A 27,294-nucleotide genomic window follows, 5' to 3' on the forward strand; every position below is an offset into this window, starting at 1 on the left:
GGTTGAAGTTATCTCTTTTGTCTTCTAAATTCCTTTGGTCATAGTTTGTTTCTTCTTCTTCTTCTTCTTCTTCTTCTTCTTCTTCTTCTTCTTCTTCTTCTACTTCTTTCTCTCATAGCAATGGAATGTAACTAGAATACTTGTGTAGCAGTTCAATGAAAATAGTGGTAACTGCTGAAACAGAAAGAAAGGAAGAAAGAAAGAAAGAAAGAAAGAAAGAGTAAATTAGAAGGAATGATCAAGTTCCAAGATTCTAATTAGTGACTTAATTCTCTGTCACACCAGAGTCCAATGAAGGATGAACAATATCCTCCTGCCTATCAGAGAATAATATATTTAAACATGTGTATTCACATATGAGTTTTTCTTACGAAAAGTTCTTTCTCGAAAGCCATTTTTCAGACAATTAGTGACATAGACTACCTTAGCTTGTGTTTCAATTGCTGTGATGAAACACCATGACCAAAAGCAAGAAGGGGATGAAAGAGATTGTTTGGCTTGCAATTCCACAACACTGTTCATCATTAAAGCAAGCCAGGACAGGAACTCAAGCAAAGTAGGAACCTGGAGCAGGAGCTGACACAAAGGCCATGAAAGAGTGCTACTTACTGGCATGTTCCTCATGGCTTGTTTTGCTTGCTTTCTTATAGAACCAGGGTCACCAGTCCAAGGATAGTTGTACCACCCACAGTGGGCTGGGCCTTCCCACATCAATCACTACTTATGAAAACGCCCCATAGAATCATCTGGAGGCATTTCCTCAATTGAGGTTTTCTCCTCCAAGATGACTTTAGCTTGGGTCAAGCTGACATAAAATTATTTAGCACATAGACAATATAATATCTACTAATATTTTTCAAATTTTACTCTTACATATAAAACAACCAATCATTAAATGAAAACATAAAAACAAAAAACAAATGAGGAAGGGCTCTCCAGCTCTGATCTCAAGCTGTACTATTGAGCAAGAGTAATAAAAACTGCATGGTACTGGCAGAGAAACAGGCTGGTGGCTCAATGGAATCGAATAGAACACTCTGAAATAAATCCACACACTTCTGGACACCTGATCTTTGACAAAGATTCCAAAACCACACAATGGAAAAAAGATAGCATCTTCAACAAATGGTGCTGGTCTAATTGGATATCTACATGTAGAAAAATGCAAATAGATCCATTTTATAACCCTGCACAAAACTAATGTCCAAGTGGATTAAAGACCACAATGTAAAACGAGACACACTAAACCGCTTAGAAGAAAAAGCGAGGAAGATCTTGGAACTCATTGGTACAGGAGACAACTTCCTGAACAGAACACCAACAGCACAGGCTCTAAGAGCAACAATCAATAAATGGGACCTCATGAAACTGAAAAGTTTCCATAAAGCAAAGGACACTGTTGTCAGAACAAAACAACAGCCTGCAGATTGGGAAAGGATTTTCACCAACCCAATATCTGACAGAGAGCTAATATCCAGAATATATAAAAAACTCCAGAAGTTAAACAGCAACAAATCAAGTAATCCAATTAAAAAATGTTGTAGAGCTACACAGAAAATTATCAATAGAGGAATATCGAATGGCAGAGAAACAAATAAATGCTCAACAGTCTTACTCATCAGGAAAATGCAAATCAAAACAACCCTGAGATTTCACCTTATCCCATCAGATTGGCTAAGATTAAGAGCTCTAGTGACAATACATGCTGGAGAGGATATGGAGAAAGGGGAACCCTCCTCCACTGCTGGTGGGAATGTAAACTTGTACAACCACTTTGGAAATCAATTTGGTGTTTTCTCAGATTAAGAATAGTGTTATCTCTAGATCCAGCTATACTACTCATAGGCATATATACAATAGATATTCAAATATACAACAAAGACATTTGCTCAACCATATTCATAGCAGCTTTATTCATAAAAGCCATAATCTGGAAAACCCCAGATGTCCCTCATTTGAGGCATAGATACAGAAATTCTGGTACATTTACACAGTGGAATACTACTCATGAAATCACAAAATTTTCAGGCAAATTGTGGAAACTAGAAAAGATCATCCAGAGTGAGATTCCCAGAAGCAGAAAGACACACATGGTATATACTTACTTATAAGTGGATATTAGACATATAATATATGATAAACATACTAACCTCTGTACACCTGAAGAAGCTAAGCAAGAAGGAGGACCCTAGACAATATGTTCAGTCCTCATTAAGAAAGGCAAATGGGATGGACATCAGAAGAAGATGAAAATAAGGAACACAACAGGAGCCTACCACAGAGGGCCTCTGAAAGAATCTACCCAGCAGGTATCAAAGCAGATGCTGAGACTCATAGCTAAACTTTGGGCAGAATGTAGGGAATCTTATGAAAGAAGGGGGAGATAGAAAGACCTGGAAGGTTCTGGAGCTCCACAAGGATAACAACTGAACCAAATAATCTGGGTCCAGGGCTCTTTTCTGAGATGATATTCCAACAAAGGACCATTCATGGAGGTCACTTGGACCCCTCCATAGAGGTTGCCTGTGGCAGCTCAGTCTCTAAATGTTCTCTCTAATAAGGGGAGCAGAGGATGTCTCTGACATGAACTCAGTGGCTGGCTCTTTGATCACCTACCCCTGAGGGGAGAGCAGCCTGACCAGGCCACAGAGGAAGACTATGAAAAACAGTCTGATGAGACCTGATAAGCTAGGGTCTTATGGAAGGGGAGGAGGTCCTCCACTCTCAGTGGACTGGGGAAGGGTCATGGGAGGAAGTGAAGGAGGGCAGGATTAGGAGGGCATGAGGGTGGGGCTACCGCTGGGATCCAAAGTGAATAAATTGTAATAAATAAAAAATATATTAAAAAGATAAAAAAGAAAGAAACAAACAAACGAGAAGGCCATCATAAATAAAATTCATACCAAACAGGCAGGAGAGATGAAAAATACTCAAAAGCAGAGCTACATATTTTTTAATTAGGTAAAAGCCTGAAATCAAACAATTTTATTATGATAAGGTATTTAGAATACTAATTGAAATTGTGGTAATGTGCCCATAATATAACAAAATACTCCTTTTAACAACTTAAAGGAGGAACTACTTATTTATCTACTATTTCAGCGTAACGGTGGTAACATGGGTGTTGAGGGAAACTGCTTTCCTCTTGGCATTTAGAATGCAGCTGGAAGAGGCTGACAAGATGCACATTTCCAAGCTATACACAACAACTCACTCGCTCCATTCTGACCTGCTTTCCAGTTTCTACCACCTCTCAGTGCCCCAATTAAAAATCTATCAATTGATTGTTTTCTTCTATTAGATCAGAGCCATCAGGATCCAACATTTTGCAAATGTTCACCTCTGAGCAATAAATGTGGAACATTGCATCTAATGTTTCATATCCAGTTTGCTTCTGATATCTGACAAATACAATCTATATGTGCAAATGTAGTGATAGCAAGGAAAATAAATAGGAAGACTGAAAACATTCTGATTACTAGCTGTATAGCTAGTTAAATTCAGTCATGGACTGAAATATTTAAAGACACAAAGGAGTATTTGCCACCAGTTTTAGGCTCTGGGTGTGAATCTGGTCATAGCTCTATCTGCTGTGGTTTGTTTCTCTAAGAAGATGCTCTGGAGCAAGCAGAGTGAGATGTTAACATCTGCTAAATTTGTGACAACATTTTTGTCTGTTGTCTGTTACAATTTTGTCTGTATTTTTCCGTATGTTTCTAACATTTATGTTTTAAACAGTATTATAAATTGTAAAGCTAACCACTAAGTAAAATCAAAAATAAATTATGTAATACAATATGAAAAGAAAGAAAGAAAAGAAAGAAAGAGAGAAAGAAAGAAAGAATTAAAAAGAAGGAAGGAAAGAAAGTACAGCAGAATACTTATGATTTAAGAAAGAACATTCCATAAAAAATTAGAATTTTAACAAAAATGACTCTGAAAAAGACTGCAAAAATAAACCTTTGCTCTATTTTAAGTATACCTTTAGTGAGTTCCACTCTTGTATCAATTAGTACAATAGTAAAATTAAATATGAGTTCCTTATTAATGTGTGCCTACAACCTTGCTCTATGCTGTCTTTCATGCATTAAATGTTTTCAGGCCCTTAGTTCTCATGCCAGCTCAGAACTAAGTCCTAGTTTTTACTGTTCTTTTTTTCTAATAGCTAAATTGATAAAATAATTAAGAGGTAAAATGTTTTTTTTTTTTTTTATAAGATGAAATGTTCTAGGAGATAGTCTCTCCTTTTTGTCTGAAAAACTAAAGGGAAAAGAAACAGGTTATAAAATAAAATGTTAACATTATACAAAATGAAATATTAAGCCAAAATCATTAAATGCAATATAGAGATTGATTTTATACTTCTAAAAAGATTATATGATGAATATTTAACTACATATTTCAATCATTGAAAAAAACTGAACAGAAAGTGCTATGGAGAAGATATCTGTGTTCCCATCTTATTCTTACACTGAAATCCTAGCTTACACAACTGAGGAAGTACCCAGTCAATCAGGAGCAGGGTCGTCAACCACTCAGCCTTGAATCTACCCAGTGCCTTTCTGACTTCTCAGCTCCAAGAACTGTGGGAAATCATCTCTGTAGTTTGGAAGCTACCTGGTCTGTGATCATTTGTTCCAGAAGGCTGCACAGACTAGAGCAAAATGCGACAAGAGATCAGACAAAACTTTAAAAGGTGTTTGACATTTTCAAATGTAAGACAAAAGGACAACATGTGAAATATTGTTTAACCTGAAAATTATAGGTGGGCTTCTTGTCCCTGGAAATCCTTGAAATCAGTGTTCTCAGGTATGATTGTGAAGTTTAGCTGAAATACAGTATTTCTCCCATATCCTTGGAAATTGGTTTTCTTCGGAATGACTATGAACATGTGTAGTGTGTATATAATTATTATATATCCACCACATCAATAAGTTATTTCATATTTTACGTTCATGAGATAATTACCAAAATAGCATTGTATATATAAAGTTCCATAAATAAAACTTTGAGTTACTCCCATACATTTTTATTTATTATTTCATACTTCTATGTGTGCTTGCATGTGTGTGTGCATGTGTGCTTGCATGTGTGCTTGCATGTGTGCTTGCATGTGTGTGTGCATGTGTGTGTGCATGTGTGCTTGCATGTGTGTGTGCATGTGTGTGTGCATGTGTGCTTGCATGTGTGTGTACATGTGTGTGTGCATGTGTGTGCATGTGTGTGCATGTGTGTGTGCATGTGTGTGTGCTTGCATGTGTGTGTGCATGTGTGTGTGTGTGCATGTGTGTGCATGTGTGTGTGCATATGTGTGTGCATGTGTGTGTGCATGTGTGTGCTTGCATGTGTGTGTGCTTGCATGTGTGTGCTTGCATGTGTGTGTGCATGTGTGTGTGCATGTGTGTGTGCATGTGTGTGTGCATGTGTGTGTGCATGTGTGTGTGCATGTGTGTGCATGTGTGTGCATGTGTGTGTGCCTGTGTGTGTGCTTGCATGTGTGTGTGCATGTGTGTGCTTGCATGTGTGTGTGCCTGTGTACCACATTCATGTAGTGCTGCAGAGGCCACAAAAGAGCATCCTGTTCCATGGAACTGCAGTTACAGGAGGTTACACTGAGTTACTGGGGGGACGGGAATCAAAGCCCGAGATCCTCTGGAAGAGCACCCCATGCTCTTAACTGCTTAGACCTCTCCCCAGTTCCCATGTTTTGATTTATTATTGAAATTACTTATTACATGTTTGGCTTGTGTACTACTATGCACATTTAAAAATAATAGAAATGATAATGATATACTTTGAGGCTGGCAACTGAAGCAAAATACACAGTTATTATCAACATATATGAACTGAATTAGTCAATAGATAATGTACTCAATTTCCCAAAAGATCAATTACTTAAATAATTCTGTATTTAAATATATGCCTGTATCCCCATTGCTCCTTCACCTGGCTTGGCACACATGCCTTTACACATTGAACTATCTTAATCATTTAATATACACTTTTTAATGTTATTTTTACATATCTACACATGTGTTGAACAAAGCAGATTTTGGATTATGAGCACATATGTGCATGGTTATGCAGCTCTGAGGTTGAGGTAGAGTATCTTCCGTGATCCTTTTTCACGTTTAATATTGAGACAAGATCTCTTGCCTGACTCAGAGCTTGACATTCTGGCAAGCTTGGCCAGCCAGCTTGCTCTTGGATCCACTGTCTCCACTTCTCACATGATACGTTACAGGCCAACTGCCGTACCCACATTGTTTGTACTGGGCAGTCTAAGGATCCAAAAGCCAGTCTCTTTCCTGCAGGCACAGCAAGCGCTTTCCTGCCTTAGCTGTCACCCAGCACAATATCTGGTATTATTACACATCTTTGTATTCTTTTATTTTTAAATTTTCTGAATTGTAATGAAACTACAACACTTTATTTCCTCCCTTCCATGCCTCCATTTTCTCCTAGGGACCCTATGTAATCCTTCCCATACACTCTCCTCAAGTTAATGGTCTCTTTTTTGATGATTACTGATTTATACATGTAGATGTATGTCTGTGTGCATGCACAAATCCATAAATACAACTTTCTCACCCATTTTTGTTGTTTGTGAGTATGGTTTCAAGGCTTGCTATTTGCATTGGGCAACCAAAAAGTAGGTTCAACCTTGGGAGAGCAGAGCCTATTTCTTCTCCCAGCAGTCTGTAGTTGACTATTGTTCTTTGTCAGAGGTGGGTCTTGTGTAATTTTACTCCTTCTGTATTAATATGTCCATTGATATTGTCATTTTCTGGTCTTGTCTGTGTAGCAATATCTAGGAGACTGATCACCATATATTTCTAATATTCTGGAACTTACAGTATTTCTACCCCTAATTCCATACATGTTTCCTGAGCATAGAAGCAGGAGCTGTGATATATATATATACATAACATATATAGATAGATATGTATCTATGTATATAGACATATATATGGATATATATTTATTGTCTGTGATCTGACTGGCTCTGAGAAACAGCTAGGCTTTCAGTGCTAGGCATTTTGTGCTACCTCCTGTTAAGTAGGCCTTCGGTACAATTAGACAGCTGCCTCTCATGTGTGAGAATCACTTATTGCGCCTTCCTTAACTTACCATCTAGTCACTGTCAGAGTTCATAGGTGTTGCAACTGGGTGGGACTGTTTAAATTCCTCCCTCCCTTGGCAGCTGGGTAAGTATTTTTGGTACCATGTAGGCTATATGTCAGTGTTCCCTAAGTGGGTGGTGTCTTCAGCCAATAGGGACCTACCCTTAACCCCTAGGAGGCAACCGAAGATAGTCACTATTGTTTGTGGAAGTTTCTTGGACCACTCTTACTAATAATCTGTGTATCTAATATTTTTAAAAATATTATTGCATCCTACACAGTCAAGACATTTATGATTTTGAACATGAACCTAAAGGTTCTACTTAGAAGAGGAACAGGCACATGGTATTTTTATAAAAAGTAAGACTAATGGGAACCAGGAAAAAAAAAAAAGAACAACAAACAAAACAAAACCAAAACAAAGATCAGCTCCATCAACAACAACTAAAAGCATCAGTCAGTAGCTTATTTAAAAAACTGAGAAATTTAGAGCATAATTGTCTCTATAAGGATTCGAAATGCTGGTATTATACATTAAGGCATTTTTAAGAATGTTTATACCCTTGTTCACCAAGCTTATAAACCAATTTAGCATTGTATCATACTCAGATTGCATGGAAAATAAGTTTTCTATCTTTAAAAATATAAAATCTAGGAAGGGTAATAGATGAGAGTTTTATGCTTATAAGCATAAATTGTGATTGTTTGCTGTGCCTCAACAATGATGAAATCACTCAAGGTTTCATGGCAAGACACAGAACCCTGGGGAAGCTATTAAAAATTCAGTATTAGAAGTTCATGGAGGAAAATGGATTCCACTTACTAAAGTGATTTTAAAATGTTTTCCATAAAATGCAAATACCACAGCTTTGTGAAGATGGACGCTTTAGGTAGGCTTTATTTGAGTCTGATTTCGTATAAGAGCAATGTGTTATTTTCAGTGGTATCCAAAATTTATAATGTCTTGTGGATGGCAGAGTTGTGATAAGCTTTTAATGAAGTAGAAAAGCACAAGAATGAAGGCTGTGTGGTGATGTGTCCTGAAAGCTTCTTCACACAGTGAGGAGCCTGGTACAGCCTGTACCTCACGGTGAGCTCAGTTGAGGATGTTGGTCCTCAATAGAACATGGTGGGTCCTTGAGACCCACATCCTCTTTAGCATTTCCTTCTTTCCAGAGATTTTTGAGGCTCCCAGAAAAGCAGTTGGAATTAATGTGGGTCTAACTGAACCCAACTTTTACCTAACGTTCCAGAATTTTCCATTCCTACACTTAAAAAGATAAAGAAGAAAAGACAAATATAAACAAAAGCTATGAAAAGTGGAAAAGAGCAGGGAGTAAGAAGAAGCACAAACTTTTCTTCGGAAAATTGGTTATCAAAGATACTGAATATTGCTTGGATTCCTTAGCCTTTCAGTCACTGCACTATGGCAGTGAAGCAGGGCAAGGGCTTGGAGGTTCCTGCTTCAGCTGTTGGAGAACATTCCTTTTCTTCAAACAGCTTGTCAGAGCAAGACTGAAATCGAGTTCATGAATGAGTGGAAAAACAGAGGAAGCACACTGAGAGGCAGATTAGAGATTGGACTCAGCACTGGTGTTTAGTCGTATCTTTCTAATTATTCCAGTTGGTATGTAATGCTAAATAGACTTTTTTTAAAAACTTGTTTTAGAATAGACATTGGAACGGATGAAGAGAGGGTACAGGATGGGAGCCTAGATGTCCTCTGAAAGACTCCACCCAGCAGGGGATGGATGCAGATGCTGAGACTAACAGGCAAACTTCAGCAGAGCTCAGGGAGTCTTGTGGAAGAGCAGGGCATAGAAAGACGAGGAGGAGACAGGAGCTTGACAAGGAGACAAACAGAGCCAACAAATCTGGTCTCATAGGGCCCTGTAGAGACAGTGGCACCAACCAAGGACCGTGCATGGAGAGGACCTAGACCCCTGCTCAGATGCAGTCAATAGGCATCTTGTTCTCAATGTGGATGCCCCAGTAAGAGATCAGGAGCAACCTCTGACATAGACTCTGTTGCCCACTCTTTGGCCATCTCCCCCTTGGCGAGGTGGACTTGCTAGACCACAGAGGAAGAGGATGCAGGCAGTTCTGATGAGACTTGATAGGCTGAGGTCAGATGGTAGGAGGGAAGGGCTCCCTGTTTCTGAGGACTATGGGAGAAGGATAAGGGGTAAGAGGGAAGCAGGGAGGCACCAGGAGGAGATGAGGGAGAGGGCTATGATTGGGATGTAAAGTGAATAAATTATAAGAAATAAGTTAACAAAAAACTCATTCTGCCCATTTGGAGGGGGCTCATATTTCATAATCTCTTAGTTTTTAGAGTCAACATAGTTTTGAAACAACTGAGGTTTCTGTTGGATAAAGATCAGGTTGCAGAAAAATAAAATTAACAGAAAATAATCCAGAAGTATTTTTGGTAGCCTGCGTCTATTGGGCTGTGTCTTTCTGTGTACTTGAGCATGGCAGTGTGCATGTGTGGATCTGGCTTTGTGCCTCCATCCCTTAACCTCTGTTGCCTGCTTTCTGCATCACCTTATCTCCACAATGAATACAACTTGGTACATTTACATTCTATTAATTTCTTTTTCCTATTGGAAGAACTATCTTAAGCCAGCCCAGAGAGCAATCTGCCCAGGAGACCTAACATATGAATCACAGCCCCCACATGCTTGCTGTAACCTGACATTACTGCACCATATATACGTCATATGTTCTGTTAGGGGCCACACAACTCGCCTCAGAGTTTAGTGCTGCACACGGTTGGTTACATCCTTAGAAGAAGCTAAGGGTACAGCGTTGATTTTCAGTGGTAGCACCTTTGAGAGCAGCGGCCATTTTATGTTATCCTGTGCCTTGTTTCTTATGGCCTGAAAAGAGAAAGAATAAGTTTTGATTTGACAGCAAAGGAAAACAATGCAAAAAAGTAAACCACTTTTTTAAAATGCATGAGAATGGAAAATTAATTATGGAAATGTATATTATATCCTGAAAAACATAATAAATAAACCAATATGAATATTTATCTGTCTGTGGACAGAAGGGCAAAAAGCAAGAGGAATACTTGCTGCTTAGTGCTGTAAGATATATGTCTATAATATTTAAAAAGAATTTGCCAATAGGTCTGTTAGCCAAAACTGTAGGAGATTGTGAGTTTTCTTCTTCTCTGTTTTGTTTTCTTTAGTCTTGGCATTTTGGAACCAGCCTCCTGCAGAAGTAAATTTGTCTCCAATCACAATCCCAGGTGGGTTGCCTCATTCACAGAAGGACTTTTAAGGATTTAAGGATGACTCACATGGACAGGAAAAAGAGGAGTAGCATGGAAATTTATCACTGTACCTACAACAGGGACTTTGTTCACACAATGACCTTGACACTTAGGTTCTTATGAACAATTATTTCAGCATCTCCACCGTTGCAGGCCAGCTACAGCCCTATGCCCAGCCACAACCCCTTCACTGCACTTAAGATTGTTTTCTTCTCCAGTTGGCACTTTTCCACTTTTACACCTGCTTCTACTCACACCTGTTCCTAGTCCCCTCTGCTCCTCCTAGGACTGATCATGTGAACATGGGATAATATGATATTTCATATCTCAACTGTCCAGTGCTATTGCCACTTGCCACCAAGGACTTTTGAGAATTTCGACCAAATGAGGAATGGAATTTTGGTATTGCTGAAACAATTTAAACATCATGGTCACAGAGTTGGCTAGTGGCTGTTATACCAGACAGCATTTGGGTAAACTCTTTCAAATGAGGGCAAAGTTCTGGAGTTCAGTTCTGGTCCAGAGACCAAAGCTTTCAAGCAGTGTGCATGCGCCCCTGCACATGCACATGCTTTTATTCTTTTAACTTTTGTGATCACTCTAAATCACTCAGAACAATATGTCATTAAATCCCACCCTTGATAGTCAGTCATTAGACTCGCAGAGGACTGGAGAAGATAAAATGTGACATTATTTTAAACTTTACCGTTCTTCAAATAGCTCACACACAGGTACCGGGAAGCACAATTACACTTCCCATCAAAATGACATGCATTGAACAGGAGCAATCATTTCTGATGCGAAATTTTTATAGGATTTTTCAATAAATTTGAGATAACTACATTTTCTGTGCTTTAGCCTGCTATTACCAATGTTTAAAATGAATTAATGTCGATACGGTTGCCATTGTTGTTTACATATAAATCAATCTATGCATAATGAAGTGGGCTTAGTTATTCTTTGATTGTTTTTCTGTAGCACTGAAATAAATCATTCCATTCAATCTGAGTAGTGGAATGCAACAAATCTCTTGTTTAAAGTTGTTGATAACAACAGTAGTAATTATTATTATTTATTGAGTGTCTGTTATAGCCTGACACCATCCTAAATGTTCAAGACTCAGTGTGTTGCTTAATTTGTTTCACAAAAAAAACTTAGATGGAAGTACAGATTTCATGTTTAGTCTAAATATAAATGAGACGAAGAGAAGTAAGTTCCATAAGCTTAGGGCAAGTTTATATTCAATGCGTACAGACTAACCACAGAGATGGAGCTCTTAATTGCTGCTTAGTCCATATTGTGCATGGGGGAAACAACTTATCAGACAGGAGCCTACCATAGAGGGGCTCTGAAAGACTCTACCTAGAAGCATATCAAAGCAGAATGCTGAGACTCATAACCAAACCTTGGGCAGAGTCCAGGGAATCATATGAAAGGAGGAGGAGCTAGTAAGACCTGGAGAGGACAGGAGCTCCATAAGGACCAAATATAAATGGGCACAGGGGTCTTTTCTGAGACTGATTCTCCAACTAAGGACCATGCATGGATATAACCTAGAACCCCTGCTCAGATGTAGCCCATGGCAGCTCAGTATCCAAGTAGGCTTCCCTAGTAAGAAGAACAGGGAATGTCTCTTACATGAACTCAGTGGCTGGCTCTTTGACCTCCGCCTCCCCCCATCCTCCAAGGGAGGAGCAGCCTTGCTAGGCCACAGAGGAGGACCTTGCAGCCAGTCCTGATAAGACCTGATAAGCTAGGGTCAGATGGAAGGGGAGGAGGACCTGTCCTATCAGTGGACTTAGAGAGGGGCAGGGAGGAGATGAGGGAGGGTGGGATTCGGAGGGAATGAGGGAGGAGCTACAGCTGGGATACAAAGTAAATAAACTGTAATTAATTAAAAAAAAATAAAAGTTAAAGTTAAAAAATGTTCAATTTTCATTTAACACTGCCCTTTAACCGAAAAAAAAAATCTGAGTACAGGGTCAGTTTAGTGGTTTAAAACAAGCTTTTATTCTTGCTAACTAAAATACTAAGATGCTGAAAGTAGCTAACAAAAAGTAAGGGCAGCCAGTGTCTCCTTATTCTTAATCATATTAAGTTGCATGCAAGATTTTAAAAGTTTATGTTGTGCTACATATTTCATGCCTGTTTTTTTGTGATTTTCCTGTTTTGTTTTTGTTTTATTTTTTTTGTTTCGTTTTGTTTTTGTTTTTTAATACACCACATTCTTACTCTTTGGCATGTTTTGGACTGTAAATATTCTATTGACTTGGACAGTCCTTCTGAGTAAATGAGATGGGAACCTTGTCTAACTTTTTCTTCTCCTTTTAAACTGGACACAAACAAAGTATATAGAGTGAAACAATGAGTCAATGCCTTGTTGCTATAGTGTTGCGATTTCCTCATGCATATTCTCAAACAAGCCTGTGATGCTTAGTTTTATATAATAATCCCTTCCAGTTGCATTTTCCATAACTGCCTGCTGAAAACTTTGTCTCCTTCTACAATGTCAGAGGCTACTTTCTGCATCTTGGACAATGGAGCCTCTGTCAGTTTAGTTTACTTCTCTGGCCACTGCTCATGCCACATATTCAGGGATAGCCTTTGAAAAGAAGCTTCCTCCAGAGAGCTCGTTTTAGGAAACGTTAGTTTGAATATGATATAGATATGGGACTGGAGGTAATAAAGAGTGAGAATTACAACTCATTCCCTCTTTACCTACAACATGAAAATATTTGAAAAGATCCAGAATAGTATTCCAACTGTTTTATGCCAGTATTATTCACCCCTGTTTATGTCCAGTGATATATGGACTTACTATGATATTAAAATGGACACTGCATATTTTAACAGCTGTATTAAATTTTTGTTTTCACAAAATGTTTTCAACTTAAAGAAATTCTAATGTTGTTCTTTAAGGCAAAGATAGGCCTAATATATTCTTTAGATGACAGTTCATCAAAGATTTACAATTCTTACCTGTCCTCCAGACTGACTATTTTATTTATCCTTACCCAGTATTCCTATTTCTCTACCACTAATATCAAGACTTTTCTTATATCCAATGACATCACTAACACACTTAAGCCTTAGTTAAAATGTCATGTTCTATCTGGGACCCAAGTACTTTGATGGCATGGGTTTAGTTTTGTGTTTGATCAACTGTAGGGACAGAATTTGATTTAATAGGTCCTATCTATTGCTTAAAAAATAAGGAGATTCTACTAAAGTTTTCAGAGTTACTGGTTTTCTATTTCTAAGATCAAATATAAACCCACCCTTTTTCAATAGTTGTTTACTTAATTTACTTAATTGCAACTAGGATTTCAGCCTTGTCTTCTGTACAACTGAAGTCCAAGGTACTCAGAAACAAAAATAAAGGGGCTTTGAGTATCCTATTGTTGATTATCATGCTTTGTCCATGCCAAAAGGGTCCTCATCAGGAACAGCACAGATATGATCAGAACATATTATCCTCAGCCTTGATTATGTATAGCCATGGATTATGCTGTATGGAATGCAGCAAACACAAACAAAACAGTATAAAGTGAAACAATGAGTCAATGACTTGTTGCTATAGTATTGCGATTTTCTCACGCATATTCAAACACACCTGTGATGTTTAGTTTTATATAATAATCAGTGGCAATCTGGTAAATGTTTACCCAGCCTTTTAAAAGAAAGGAGTGAACCCTGCTATCCAGTATTTGCATATTTCTATGATATAAATAGTCACACCATACTTAATTTTAGTTCATTAACAAGTGAGTCATTGAATGTGAGAGGTATTGACTATAAGGCCATTGAAAGACCAGAGCGCTGGACCATCACATAGCTTTTAGAACAGAAAACTATCTGTAAACAATTTCACAACCACAGATAATGTAAAAATAGACTAAAATGAATGATAAAAGCCTTGGATCTTTATTATCTTTGCTGTTATTATCATTAGTTAATTATAAGCCTTTATGTTTTTACTTTTGTAATAACTCAGAATTCCCTACAAAAATTCAAAATTGGCTTTCACAAATTTGTGTAAGCCAACTCCAACATACTGCTTCTGACAAAATGAGACCATTCAAGGTTTGGCCCTTTTCCTTATAAACTAATTGAGAAAATGATGCTTTTACATGGGAACCAATTAGAGGATAATGCAAGTCATTACATAGTTAAATACAAATGGGGAGCCATAAACAAGACAGGTATTTTTTTGTAAAGTGAAATCTCAGTCACACACAAAGCAGGACTTTGTCTGCCCTTTCCATTTCAATATGTTCTAACATGTTCAAACACAAATGCAGACAAATCAGATCCACAGGGGGGAGAGTGACAATGTTTTTCACAGGTTGTAGTATATTCTCAGGATCTCATGTCGTGAACTGCAGCTGAAGATTAGAACTTGTTTGGGGTAAACTGAATTGAGAGCTTTCAGGTCCCATAGATCAGGTTAATAATTCAGAGAGTGTGGACTTAGAAATATTTACAGATTGGATTGATGGACTATTAGAAGTAGCCGATGACTGCCCTTGGGAGACCTTGAGAAAAGCGATAGGGGAAAGTGGCACTTGGCTTTAATAAACTTCAGGCTGCTCAGATACATCTCCTAACTAATGGATTGTGACATACATAGCCTAGGCTTTGGCCGGCAGTGATGCCTAGTGCTATAATTGTCTTGCATATAGAGTGACTGTTTCTAAAGAAAGTTGTTGCTGTGTTGAGCCAGTAATTACAAAGCTGCCAGAAGGAAGAGCAGTTACCCCCACCGAGCTCACAATGATTTATTGGGTGTATTTGTACACTTAAACAAATCTGTCTTTTTTCTTTCTGGGATGTTTTCACACCTCAATATGAATCTCTCTTCTCCTGTGTTCACTTCATTTGCATCTGAAATACTGATCTGGTTGACAAAGGGCAGAACACTGTGTGTGTGTGTGTGTGTGTGGTGTGTGTGTGTGTGTGTGTGTGTGTGTGCCCTCGCGCATGTGCACGAGGCAGGGTCAAGATCACATGCACACTATTCAATGACAGGTTTCTCTCTTTTATGAACTAGGGCCTTCTGGCTCTTTGTCCTTGGAATTTCTGCTGATTTTTTTTTTTTCTTGTGATGGGAAACAAACTCTAGTGTGAGGCTGAAATGCTCTTCAGTCTTGTCTATGATATCTGCCCACAGAGCCTACAGTCAGAACTGATTTAGGAGAGCTTACCAATGCATGAAGACCATAATGCTTGTGACAAATTCTTTTGAAACCATGGTAGATCAGCAGTTTTAGAAGTGTAGTTCCCACAGTGTCCTAAACACCACATGTCTTCTATCGAACATATTGCATCATGATAAAACTGAGACACTTAAAAGGCTTCGGTCACAATCTCCCTTCTGGAAAGCAGTCGAAGGTGTTCACTTTATTTTATTAATGAGCATTTCCTCTGCAAGGTTAGAAATTTCACTTTTCTACCACTGTAGTCACCACGGAGTGACAGAGCCATTAGTGCACACTAACCCTTACAAATGTGGCCCTTTTCCATCAGCCTATGACTTCCACAAAGGAGAGGAGTTTTATGTCCTTTCCTCTAAATTTTATAAAAGTAGGCTTAGAACACCCAGTTCCTTTCATGACAAAAATGTTTACATTCTTGTTGTTTACAATAACAATGCATGATGCCATCAAATAGTTTAAAAATTAATACTCTAACTGGTTTTAGCATACTTTCCTGGCATAACTGTTACATTGGGAAAACTTACTTTTTGTTAATCTCCACAGAAAAAAGAAATGTGTAGGTAGAAAAATAAAACAGTGTAATGAAATGGTTCTCAACCTTTCTAATGATGTGAGCTTTCAGTTGAATTTCTCATGTTGTGGTGACCCCAGCCATAAAATTATTTTTGTTGCTACTTTATGGCTGTTATTTTGTACTGCTTTGAATCATAATGTAAACATCCATGTTTCTTATAGTGTTTGGTGACCCCTGTGAAAAGGTCTTTGACTCTCAAAGAGGGTCATGGCCCTCAAGTGGCGAACACCTGGTGTAATATATTATTATATCTCTTATATTCTAAGTGGGAGATAACCACCATTTCAGAATTTCTATTAGCGCTGCCCCCAGGATAAAGAACTAAATTAGATGAGTTCTCTCCTAACCTCTATAACACATATGATGTGTTTACAATTTAATATTGAAATGATTTTCCTCTTCATAAACGTTTCCTTGACATAAATCAAATTCATCTACCCAAACCGAACTAGCCTCACCTGCATCTCTGCCTGAAGATTCAGGGGGTACAGAAGATTGACACCAAGCAAGAAAGTACATGTTTGCTGTCAATTCTGTGGATATAGTCTATGATAAGGTGAACATACCATCTGTGAAGGAGAAATTTTTGTTTTCTAGCTTTACATGGATTTTGAAGAGTTGCATTACGAATTCCACAACAGGCTCACTACTCCCAACCATGACTGAGGAAAAAAAAAATTAAATTAGCTAATGAGTGTAAAACTAAGATTAGTGATAAATTTTCTTTATCATAAATAGAAATGTTGTAACCCTGTTACTTCTAGGACAAAAATGATTGGCTACCTCTGACTCAATAAGTAAGTGAATTATTCAGGAGAAATTGCTAGTGTCTCTAAATGTACTATAAAAACTACAGCATAAATTTATCAAATGAATTTTTCAAATGAGTTTTTCTATTTAATACTATAACATTATGAAAGCTACAGATAGTTTTATTTTTAAGAGATTATATTCTAATATATGTTTACATTAGTATTTTTAAAATTAGAAAATGAAGTAGAAGGCATTACCTATCAACCTGTAGAGCAGGTAAAATATTAGTACATTTTAGTGTGGCAGGGATTTCCTTCTGCTCAAGAAAAGAGGCTAGACAAGTTTTATGAGGGTGATGAAATTTTTGCCTGAATTTTATACCTCCACAGTATATAATAAAGTACCAGGACACTTGGGGTACAGGGAGAAACAAAAGAAAAAACACAGGTGAAATAGCAGACAAAAATGATACACAGTACATGATTAGCAATGATTAGATTTTCATAGTTAATGCTTTTTTTCTTGTTACCATAGAGAAAAAGGTAGGAAGAAATAGAGAATAAAATGCAAGATGCAATTATATTTCCATTAAAAAGACACAGGTCAAATTGTAAAAAGCTATGAAATTCACATTAGGAATGTTGACCTTGATCTTTTATTTAAAACAGTTCTTATTTTATTTTTGAAAGCGTAATTTAATTACAGCATTTCTCTCTTCTTTTCCCTCCCTACCAGCCCTCCACTATGACCCTCTGCTCTCTTTCAACCTTTTCACTAATTGTTATCACATCATATGTGTGTGTGTATACACATATACTCCTAAATATATCTGGTTGGGTCCTTTTAATGTTATTTGTATATATGTTTTCAGGGATGACTCTTTGGGACTAGACAACTAATTCATGTATTCTTCCTGGAGAAAGTCATCTCTCTCATTTTCAGTTTTCCTCAGTTGCCTATGGTTCTTCATGCAGGGTTGAGATATTATGGGCTTTTCTCTTCCCAGTTTGATTTGTTAATTGGTATCATCCTTATTCAGTTGTCATTCGGGCCCTCAGGTTGGTGGACTTTATATGTGTAGCTTCCTTCTGATATTATTAGGAGACATAATCTCATGGCCAATTCTCTGGTCCTCTAGATCTTATAATCTTTCCATCCTTTCTTAAGTGTTCCTGAGCCTTACGTCCATTAGTGTTTTGTAGATGCAACCATTGAGAGTAGATCTAAAACTCTACGTTTTCATTGGTTGTAGTTTTCTGTGGTAGTCTCCATTTGTTCTGGCAAAGAAAAGTTTCTTTGGTGAGGAGCAAAGAGCACATCTATCTTTGTGAATTTGTGGCAATGTTTACAAAATGTTCAGGATTATGCTGGTTTAGTAAATATGTAGCTGTAGATTCTTCCTCTATAACCAAGACTTCACTAGCACTGAGAAGTTAGCTAAGTTTCCAGGACCAGACACGGTTTCCCTCCTATTGTGTAGGACTTATGTCCAGTTAGGGTGCTGTTGGTTATGTCTAAGTTATGTATGGCACTAAAGTACCAATGCCATGCTGATCATTTATGTCTGGTTCATGGGTATCATAGTTGTCATAGGTATAGAGGACTGTATATAGGACTGTTGCTTAAATTTCTTTTTTGGAAGAATGATTGACATGTTTAAGGCCATACCACTGTGAGCATGCCCAATCTCATCTGACTGAGAAGCTAAGCACAGTCATTACTTAGATGGGAAGATTTGAGCTTGAAAACCTAGTCTTCAGTATTTTACTTCCTCAATAAATGTGAAGATAGACATTTCACTATACAGGAATGGATCTCAACAAAATTCGTATAAACTAACAATTATATCTATGGAGTCAGTCAACATGTAGGTGATTTCTTGGAAAAGAATAGTCATAAAGTGCTCTAGTGTATAATTGTTATATTCAATCATTATTATTACTAGTAATGATGGAAAATTACTTTTTTTTTATGCAGTTTATTCAGGAACATTGAACAATCCTCGGACCCCGGGGAAAGCCAGCCCACAGCTTAAATAGCCTCTGGGTAGCCAACCCAGGCGTGCCACGGGGGCAATGCAGATAGGTCCACCTACATGGAAGCAAGCCAGATCCTCGGCCTTAGCCAAATGTGGAGTTGTTCGTGACAGAGAGCACTCACCATCGGGAAGGTGGAAGGCAGAAACCAGCTCCATCTTTAAGGCATAGCATTCCGCAGCTCTCTACAGTTCCCCCTTTTTGTTTTAGACGCATCAGGCAAGAGTAGAGGTCTGATCTCTGATATTAGAAATAAATTGGGACTTTGTACAGATGTTCATTTAGGTGTCATCCACCCAAAGAGCATCAGACCTGTCCGATACCTTTTTCTCAGAGGCAGGACCTGGGGCATCAACCCGCATGCAATCAGACATGCTCTTCTCTGGGTCCAAAGCGGCTGACCCTGAGTGCAGTGCTTAGCCTCGCATCCTGAGCGTATCATTTTAGCTTTTTATGGTATCCAACCATGCTTGGGGAGAATGTCCTGCTTCAATGGCTGTAAAGGCCTGAATGATCATGGCTGCATCACACTGTTGTGAGACTCTAATCTTGCATATATACCACAGGCAAACCAAGGAGACCAACACCAGAAGGCCTGCTAACACTCCCATGCCCGCCCATTCCTTCAGATGATTCATGGCTGCAGCAATCCATGTTGATAATCCTGTGGCTAGTCCTGCGTCCACTCTGGTAGAATTTACTGTGACAATGGCCACTCTCAGCTGCTCCATCGTAGTATCGAATGCTCCAGTCCAATTACCTAAAATATAGCTCGACAATTGTTTAGACAGATTTGCAGCACAGGAAAAATTCTCATGTTGTATGCTAGTGACACAAAGTCCAGCATACTTTCATTGACAGCCAGGTTGAGCGATTTGCCATAGGGTATCAATTTGCTCCTGCAAGAGGTCAATCCTCTGATTGAACACCATCAAGCTTCCTTTTAGTTGAGCATTAATTCATTTATATACAACTAAGGCATGAGCTACATTGGCTAAATGATTATTCAGGGTCTGAGCAGTCTGCCCAGTATGACTCATGGCTGATGCCCTGGTGGTAGCTCCAACAGCCGTCAATGAGATGGTAGTAACAATGGTGGCTGTAGTTCCAAGATCCCTTTTCTGTCTGAAGAGAGTCATAGCGTGAGGGGCATCAATGGGCACAGGCACCCAGTGAGGCATGCAAGTACCCAGGGCATACCTAAATTTACTAGCATTCCAGCATTGGGCAAAAAAGCAAGTATCATTACCACAATTACTTGGCTCTATCTGGCTAATAATGAATAAAAATGGGGGATATAGACAAACAGGTGTGGGCTTATAGGAAATATTATGAGAAGCCTTAACCCCTCGTTGGAACATCCTGCGTCAGTTCTAGAACTAGCAGTGGTGGTGTCCGAGGTCTGAGTAGGTTCAGGAGACCATTGCCCCCAGGGGCAAGACGTGCTCCATGCCAATTGACTAACTCCATGTTTTCCTCCAATTTTGAAATTCATTTAAGGTTCTTAAATTATTTTTTTTCCCTTTTTTCTTAAATTTTTCATCAATTACACTTTATTAATTCTGCATCCCCCCATAAGCCCCTCCTTCCTCTCCTCCCAATCCCACCCTCCCTCCTCCCTCTGCTTGCATGCCACTCCCCAAGTCCACTAATAGGGGAGGTTCTCCTCTCCTTTCTGATCTTAGTCTGTCAGTTCACATCAAAAGTGGCTGTATTGTCCTCTACTGTGGCCTGGTAAGGCTGCTCCACCCCCCCCCCCCCCCCAGAGGGAGGTGATCAAAGAGCAGGCCAATCAGATTATGTCAGAGGCAGTCCCTCTTCACATTACTATGTAACCCAATTGGACTCTGAACTGCCCTGGGCTACATCTGTGCAGGGGTTCTAGGTTATCTCCATGAATAGTCCTTGGTTGGAGTATGAGTCTCTGGGAAGTTCCCTATGTTCAAATTTTCTTGTTCTGTTGCTCTCCTTGTGGAGACCTTGTCCTCTCCAGCTCTTACTATTTCCCAGTTCTTACCTAAAATTCCGTTCACCTGCCCAACAGTTGCCCATCCGGCTCAGCATCTGCTTTGATAGTCTGAAGGGCAGAGGCTTTCAGAGGCCCTCTGTGGTAGGTTCCTAGGTTGTTTCCTGTTTTCTTCTTCCTCTGATGTCCATCCTCTTTGCCTTTCTGGATGGGGATTGGAAGTTTTAGTTAGGGTCCTCTCTCTTGCTTAGTTTCTTTAGATGCACAGGTTTTAGTGGGTTTGTCCTATGTTGTATGTCTATATGAGTGAGTATATACCATGTGTGTCTTTTTGCTTCTGGGACAACTCACTCAGGATGATCCTTTCCAGATCCCACCATTTACCTGCAAATTTCATGATTTCCTTATTTTTCATTGCTGAGTAATATTCCATTGTGTAGATGTACCACAATTTCTGCATCCATTCTTCAGTTGAGGGGCATCTGGGTTGTTTCCAGCTTCTGGCTATTACAAATAAAGCTGCTACAAACATGGTTGAGCAAATGTCCTTTTTGTGTACTTGAGCCTCTTTTGGATATATGCCCAGTAGTGGTATGGCTGGATCTTGAGGAAGCGCTATTCCTAGTTGTCTGAGAAAGCGCCAGATTGATTTCCAGAGTGGTTGTACAAGTTTACATTCCCACCAGCAGTGGAGAAGGGTTCCCCTTTCTCCACAACCTCTCCAGCATGTGTTGTCACTTGAGTTTTTGATCTTGGCCATTCTCATGGGTGTAAGGTGAAATCTCAGGGTTGTTTTGATTTGCATTTCCCTAATGGCTAGTGAGGTTGAGCATTTCTTTAAGTGCTTCTCTGCCATTCGGTATTCCTCTACAGAGAATTCTCTGTTTAGCTCTGTTCCCCATTTTTTAATTGGATTACTTGGTTTGCTGCTTTTCAGCTTCTTTAGTTCTTTATATATACTGGATATGAGTCCTCTGTCAGATAAAGGGTTGGTGAAGATTCTTTCCCAATCTGTAGGTGGTCGCTTTGTTTTGATGACGGTGTCCTTTGCTTTACAGAAGCTTTTCAGTTTTATGAGGTCCCATTTATTGGTTGTTGCTCTTAGAGCCTGTGCTGTTGGTGTTCTGTTCAGGAAGTTTCCCCCTGTACCAATGAGTTCTAGGGTATTTCCCACTTTTTTTTTCAAGCCGATTTAATGTGTCTGGTTTTATGTTGAGGTCTTTGATCCACTTGGACTTCAGTTTTGTGCAGGGTGACAAGTATGGATCTATTTTCATTTTTCTACATGTAGACATCCAGTTAGACCAGCACCATTTGTTGAAGATGCTATCTTTTTTCCATTGTATGGTTTTGGTGTCTTTGTCAAAGATCAGGTGTCCATAAGTGTGTGGGTTTATTTCTGGGTCCTCTGTTCGGTTCCATTGATCCACCATTCTGTTTCTATGCCAGTACCATGCAGTTTTTAAAACTGTTGCTCTATAGTACAACTTAAGATCAGGGATGGAGATACCTCCAGAAGATCTTTTATTGTAGAGGATTGTTTTAGCAATTCTGGGTTGCTTGTTATTCCATATGAAGTTGAGAATTTTCCTTTCCAGGTCTGTAAAGAATTGTGTTGGTAATTTGATGGGCATTGCATTGAATCTGTAGATTGTTTTTGGTAAGATGGCCATTTTTACTATGTTAATCCTACCAAGCCATGAGCATGGGAGATGTTTCCATCTTCTCATATCTTCTTCTAATTCTTTCTTCAGAGATTTGAAATTTTTTTCATACAAGTCTTTGACTTCCTTGGTTAGGGTTACTCCGAGGTACCTTATGTCATTTGTGGCTATTGTGAAGGGTGTTGTTTCCTTAATTTCTTTCTCAGCCCTTTTGTCTTTTGTATACAGGAGGGCTACTGATTTTTTTGAGTTAATTTTGTATCCTGCCACTTTGCTGAAGGTGTTTATCAGCTGTAGGAGTTCCCTGGTAGAGTTTTTGGGGTCACTCACGTATACTATCATATCATCTGCAAATAGTGATAATTTGACTTCTTCCTTTCCAATTTGTATCCCCTTGATCTCCTTCAACTGTCTTATTGCTCTAGCAAGGACTTCCAACACTATGTTGAAGAGATATGGAGAGAGTGGGCAGCCTTGTCTTGTCCCTGATTTCAGTGGGATTGCTTTAAGTTTCTCTCCATTCAGTTTGATGTTGGCTATAGGCTTGCTGTATATCGCCTTTACTATGTTTAGATATGTGCCTTGTATCACTGATCTCTCCAATACTTTGAACATGAATGGATGTTGGATTTTGTCAAAGGCTTTTTCAGCATCTAGGGAGATTATCATGTGGTTTTTTTCTTGCAGTTTGTTAATATGGTGGATCACATTGATGGATTTTCGTATATTGAACCACCCCTGCATACCTGGGATGAAACCTACTTGGTCATAGTGGATAATATCTTTGATGTGTTCTTGGATTCGATTTGCAAGTATTTTATTAAGTATTTTTGCATCAATGTTCATAAGGGAGATTGGCCGGAAATTCTCGTTCTTTGTTGAGTCTTTGTGAGGTTTAGGTACCAAGGTGACTGTGGCTTCATAGAATGAATTTGGTAATATTCCTTCTGTTTCTATTTTGTGGAATAGTTTGAAGACAATTGGTGTTAGCTCTTCTTTGAAGGTCTGGTAGAATTCTGCGCTGAAGCCATCTGGTCCTGGGCTTTTTTTGGATGGGAGACTTTTGATGACCGCTTCTATTTCTTTGGGGGATATAGGTCTATTTAGTTGATTTACCTGGTCCTGGTTCAGCTCTGGTAAGTCAAATCGATCAAGAAAATTGTCCATTTCATTTAGATTTTCAAATTTTGTGGCATATAGACTTTTGAAGTAAGTCCTAATGATTGTTTGGATTTCCTCAGTGTCTGTAGTTATATCCCCCTTTTCATTTCTGATTTTGTTGATTTGGGTGGTGTCTCTCTGCCTTTTAGTTAGCCTGGCTAAGGGTTTGTCGATCTTGTTGATTTTCTCAAAGAACCAGCTCTTGGTTTCATTGATTCTTTGAATTGTTTTATTTATTTACAATTGATTGATTTCAGCCCTGAGTTTGATTATTTCCAGCCGTCTACTCCTTCTTGGTGTGTCTGCTTCTTCTTTTTCTAGGGTTTTTAAGTGAGCCATTAGGGTGCTTGAATGAGCTGTCTCGAATTTCTTCTTGAAGGCACTTAGTGCTATGAACTTTCCTCTTAGCACTGCTTTCATTGTGTCCCACAAGTTCGGGTATATTGTGTCTTCATTTTCATTGATTTCTAGAAAGACTTTAATTTCTTTCTTTATTTCTTCCCTGACCCAGCTGTCATTTAGTAACAAGTTGTTCAGTTTCCATGTGTGTGTAGGCTTTTTGTTATTTCTGTTATTGTTGAGGTCCAGCTTTATTCCATGGTGATCAGACAAGATACATGGGATTATTTCAATCTTCTTGTATCTGTTGAGGCTCGCTTTGTGACCCACTATGTGGTCTATTTTGTAGAAGGTTCCATGAGGTGCTGAGAAGAAGGTAAATTCTTTTGTGTTTGGGTGTAAAGTTCTGTAAATGTCTGTTAGGTCCATTTGATTCATGACCTCTGTCAGAGACATTGTTTCTTTGTTTAATTTCTGTTTGGTTGACCTGTCCTTTGTTGAGAGTGGGGTGTTGATGTCTCCTACTATTAATGTGTGTGGATCTATATGTGCTTTAAATTTTATCAATGTTTCTTTCACAAATGTGGGTGCCCTTGTATTTGGGGCATAGATGTTCAGGATTGTGATGTCTTCCTGGTGGAATTTTCCCTTGATGAGTATGAAGTGTCCTTCCCCATCTCTTTTGATTAATTTTGGTTGAAAGTCTATTTTATCAGATATTAGAATGGCTACTCCTGCTTGCTTCTTGGTTCCGTTTGCTTGGAAAGTCGTCTTCCAACCCTTTACCCTCAGGTAATGTCTATCTTTGTGTCTTAGGTGTGTTTCTTGTATGCAACAGATTGCTGGGTTTAGTTTACGTATCCATTCTGTTAATCTGTGTCTTTTTATTGGAGAGTTGAGTCCATTGATGTTGAGAGAGATTAATGACCAGTGGCTGTTAGATCTCTTGATTTTGATGTTGGCTGTGGTCATCAGGTTGTGTGCTTGGTTGCTTTTTGTTTTACTGAAGTGAGGTTATTTATTTCCTGTGTTTTCTTGAATGTAGCTAGCTTTCTTGGGTTGTATTTTCCCTTCCAGTGTCTTCTGTAATGCTGGATTTGTTTGTAGGTATTGTTGAAATTTGTTTTTGTCATTGAATATCTTGTTTTCTCCATCTATGAGGACTGAGAGTTTTGCTGGGTATAGTAGCCTGGGCTGACATCTGTGTTCTCTTAGGGTCTGCATGATATCCGTCCAGGCCCTTCTGGCTTTCATAGTCTCTGTTGAAAAGTCAGGTGTGATTCTAATGGGTTTGCCATTATATGTTACTTGGCCTTTTTCCCTTGCAGCTTTTAGTATTTTTTCTTTGTTCTGTATACTTACTGTTTTGATTATTATGGGGCGGGAGGATTTTCTTTTCTGGTCAAATTTGTTGGGTGTTCTGTAGGCCTCATGTATTCTAATTGGCCTCTCCTTTAGCTTGGGGAAATTTTCTTCAATGATTTTGTTGAAAATATTTTCTGGGCCTTGGAGAAGGGAGTCTTCTTTTTCCTCTATACCTATCATTCTTAGGTTTTGTCTTTTCATATTGTCTTGCATTTCTTGGACGGTCTGTGTCAGGAATTTTTCAGATTTAACATTTTCTTTGACAGATACATCGATTTCTTCCATTGTATCTTCTACACCTGAGATTCTTTCTTCCATCTCTTTTAGTCTGTTGGTTATGCTTGCCTCTGTAGTTCCTGTTTTCTTCCCTAGATTCTTCCTTTCCATTATTTCTTCCATTTGTGTTTTCTTTAATTTTTCCAATTCTATCTTCAGGTCTTGAGTTGTTTTGTTTACTTCCTTCACCTGTCTGATTGTACTTTCCTGTTTTTCTTTTAGTTCCTTCAACTCTGTTTCTTTCATTTCATTCAGTGTTTTAAGCATTTCCTTTCTAAAGGCCATAAACTGTTTGGCTGCAGCTTCCTCTATTTCTTTACGGATGGCAATATTCTGTTTGAGTTTATCTTCCTCTATGTCTTTACGAATCTTATTTGTTTCCTCTGTTATCATCTTTATGAGCATACTTGTTAGGTCATCTTCTTGGATTTCAGTTATGGTGGGGTGTCCAGGGCTACTTGCCCCTGGGTAACTGGGTTCTGGAGATGCCATATTGCTCTGTCTTTTGTTGCTTGAGCTTTTACGCTGGCCTCTACCCATTGTGTTATCTTAGGAGTTTGGGGTTATTTTCTGGTGGTTCCTGGGGATCCTGTGGTGGAGAGAATCGCCTTTGCAGAAAGCTGGTTTTTCCTGAAGGATGTCTTCTCAGCTTTTTGGGTATAGTCCCTGGATGGCTGGTGTTTTTTCAGGAGTTGCTCACCTCAGGGATATAGACCTGAGAGGTAACTGTGGTCTTTGTTAGTCAAGAGGGTTCTCCTCTCACCCAGGGAAGTCCTGAGGGCAGCTGCCCTGTTTCTGGGTTTCTTGTTGCAAATTTAATGATCAGCTGCTGTGACCCAGTTGGACATCAGGCGAGCCTCAACTGTTTGTGCTTGTGTCTGGAGCACAGCTGAGTGCTGGCGCCTCGGCCCCACTAGACTACTAGACTTTTTCTAGGGAAGGATTGGGTTATTTAGATCAGTACAGTTTCCTTCCTTCCCCGTGGATTCTCTGGAGACACGGACTCCTAGTGTCTTTTTTTGCCCTGGTGCACACTGCTCAGTGTCCGCCAGCTGGCTGGCCACAGAAATTTGCCTGTGCCTGGAGCACAGCTGTGTGATGGCGGCTCAGTCTCTGCCATCTGTCTGGTGCGCAGAAACTGCCTGTGTCTGCCTTTGCGGCTTTTGGGAGCCCGAGTGGCTCCCTGAGCTGGGTAATTTTCCGGGGACCTTTTCAGGTTGGGGGTGAGCTGAGTGCTCTGAGATCAGACCCGCCGTTTCTATCTCCGGCGGCGAATCAGGCGCGCAGGCAGGCAGGGCTCTGTGCTGGAACCTGGGTCCCGGGCTCTGGCTCCGGGCTGGCTCCTGGGGTGCCCGTGGAACCCGCCCGAGTCTTTTCCAGGGGATGTCTGGTTGACCTAAGGCCGGTCCCAATCGTTTCCTGTACCCTGGGGTTATCTCTCGACTGAAAATTCCAGTCTCTGATAGTGTGGTGCCCAAGGTTCAGTCTGGGACCATGACCAGAGACACTGGCTTGTGGCTCTGGGCTGGGGCTGGGGCTG

At 39.3% G+C, this 27,294-nt stretch overlaps 1 protein-coding gene across 2 annotated transcripts in view; it reads left to right on the plus strand.

Moving 5' to 3' along the window:
* Lsamp (limbic system associated membrane protein) overlaps window positions 1–27,294 on the plus strand; it is a 2,252,234-nt gene that overhangs the window by 819,346 nt on the left and 1,405,594 nt on the right. For both annotated transcript variants that reach the window (XM_060370403.1, XM_060370406.1), the window contains exon 2: window positions 10,321–10,380. In XM_060370403.1, the coding sequence (XP_060226386.1) occupies window positions 10,321–10,380 (60 nt within the window). The remainder of the gene's footprint in view (window positions 1–10,320; window positions 10,381–27,294) is intronic.

Source organism: Meriones unguiculatus, chromosome 17 (assembly GCF_030254825.1).
Source record: "Meriones unguiculatus strain TT.TT164.6M chromosome 17, Bangor_MerUng_6.1, whole genome shotgun sequence".
In the NCBI taxonomy this organism is placed as follows: domain Eukaryota; kingdom Metazoa; phylum Chordata; class Mammalia; order Rodentia; family Muridae; genus Meriones; species Meriones unguiculatus.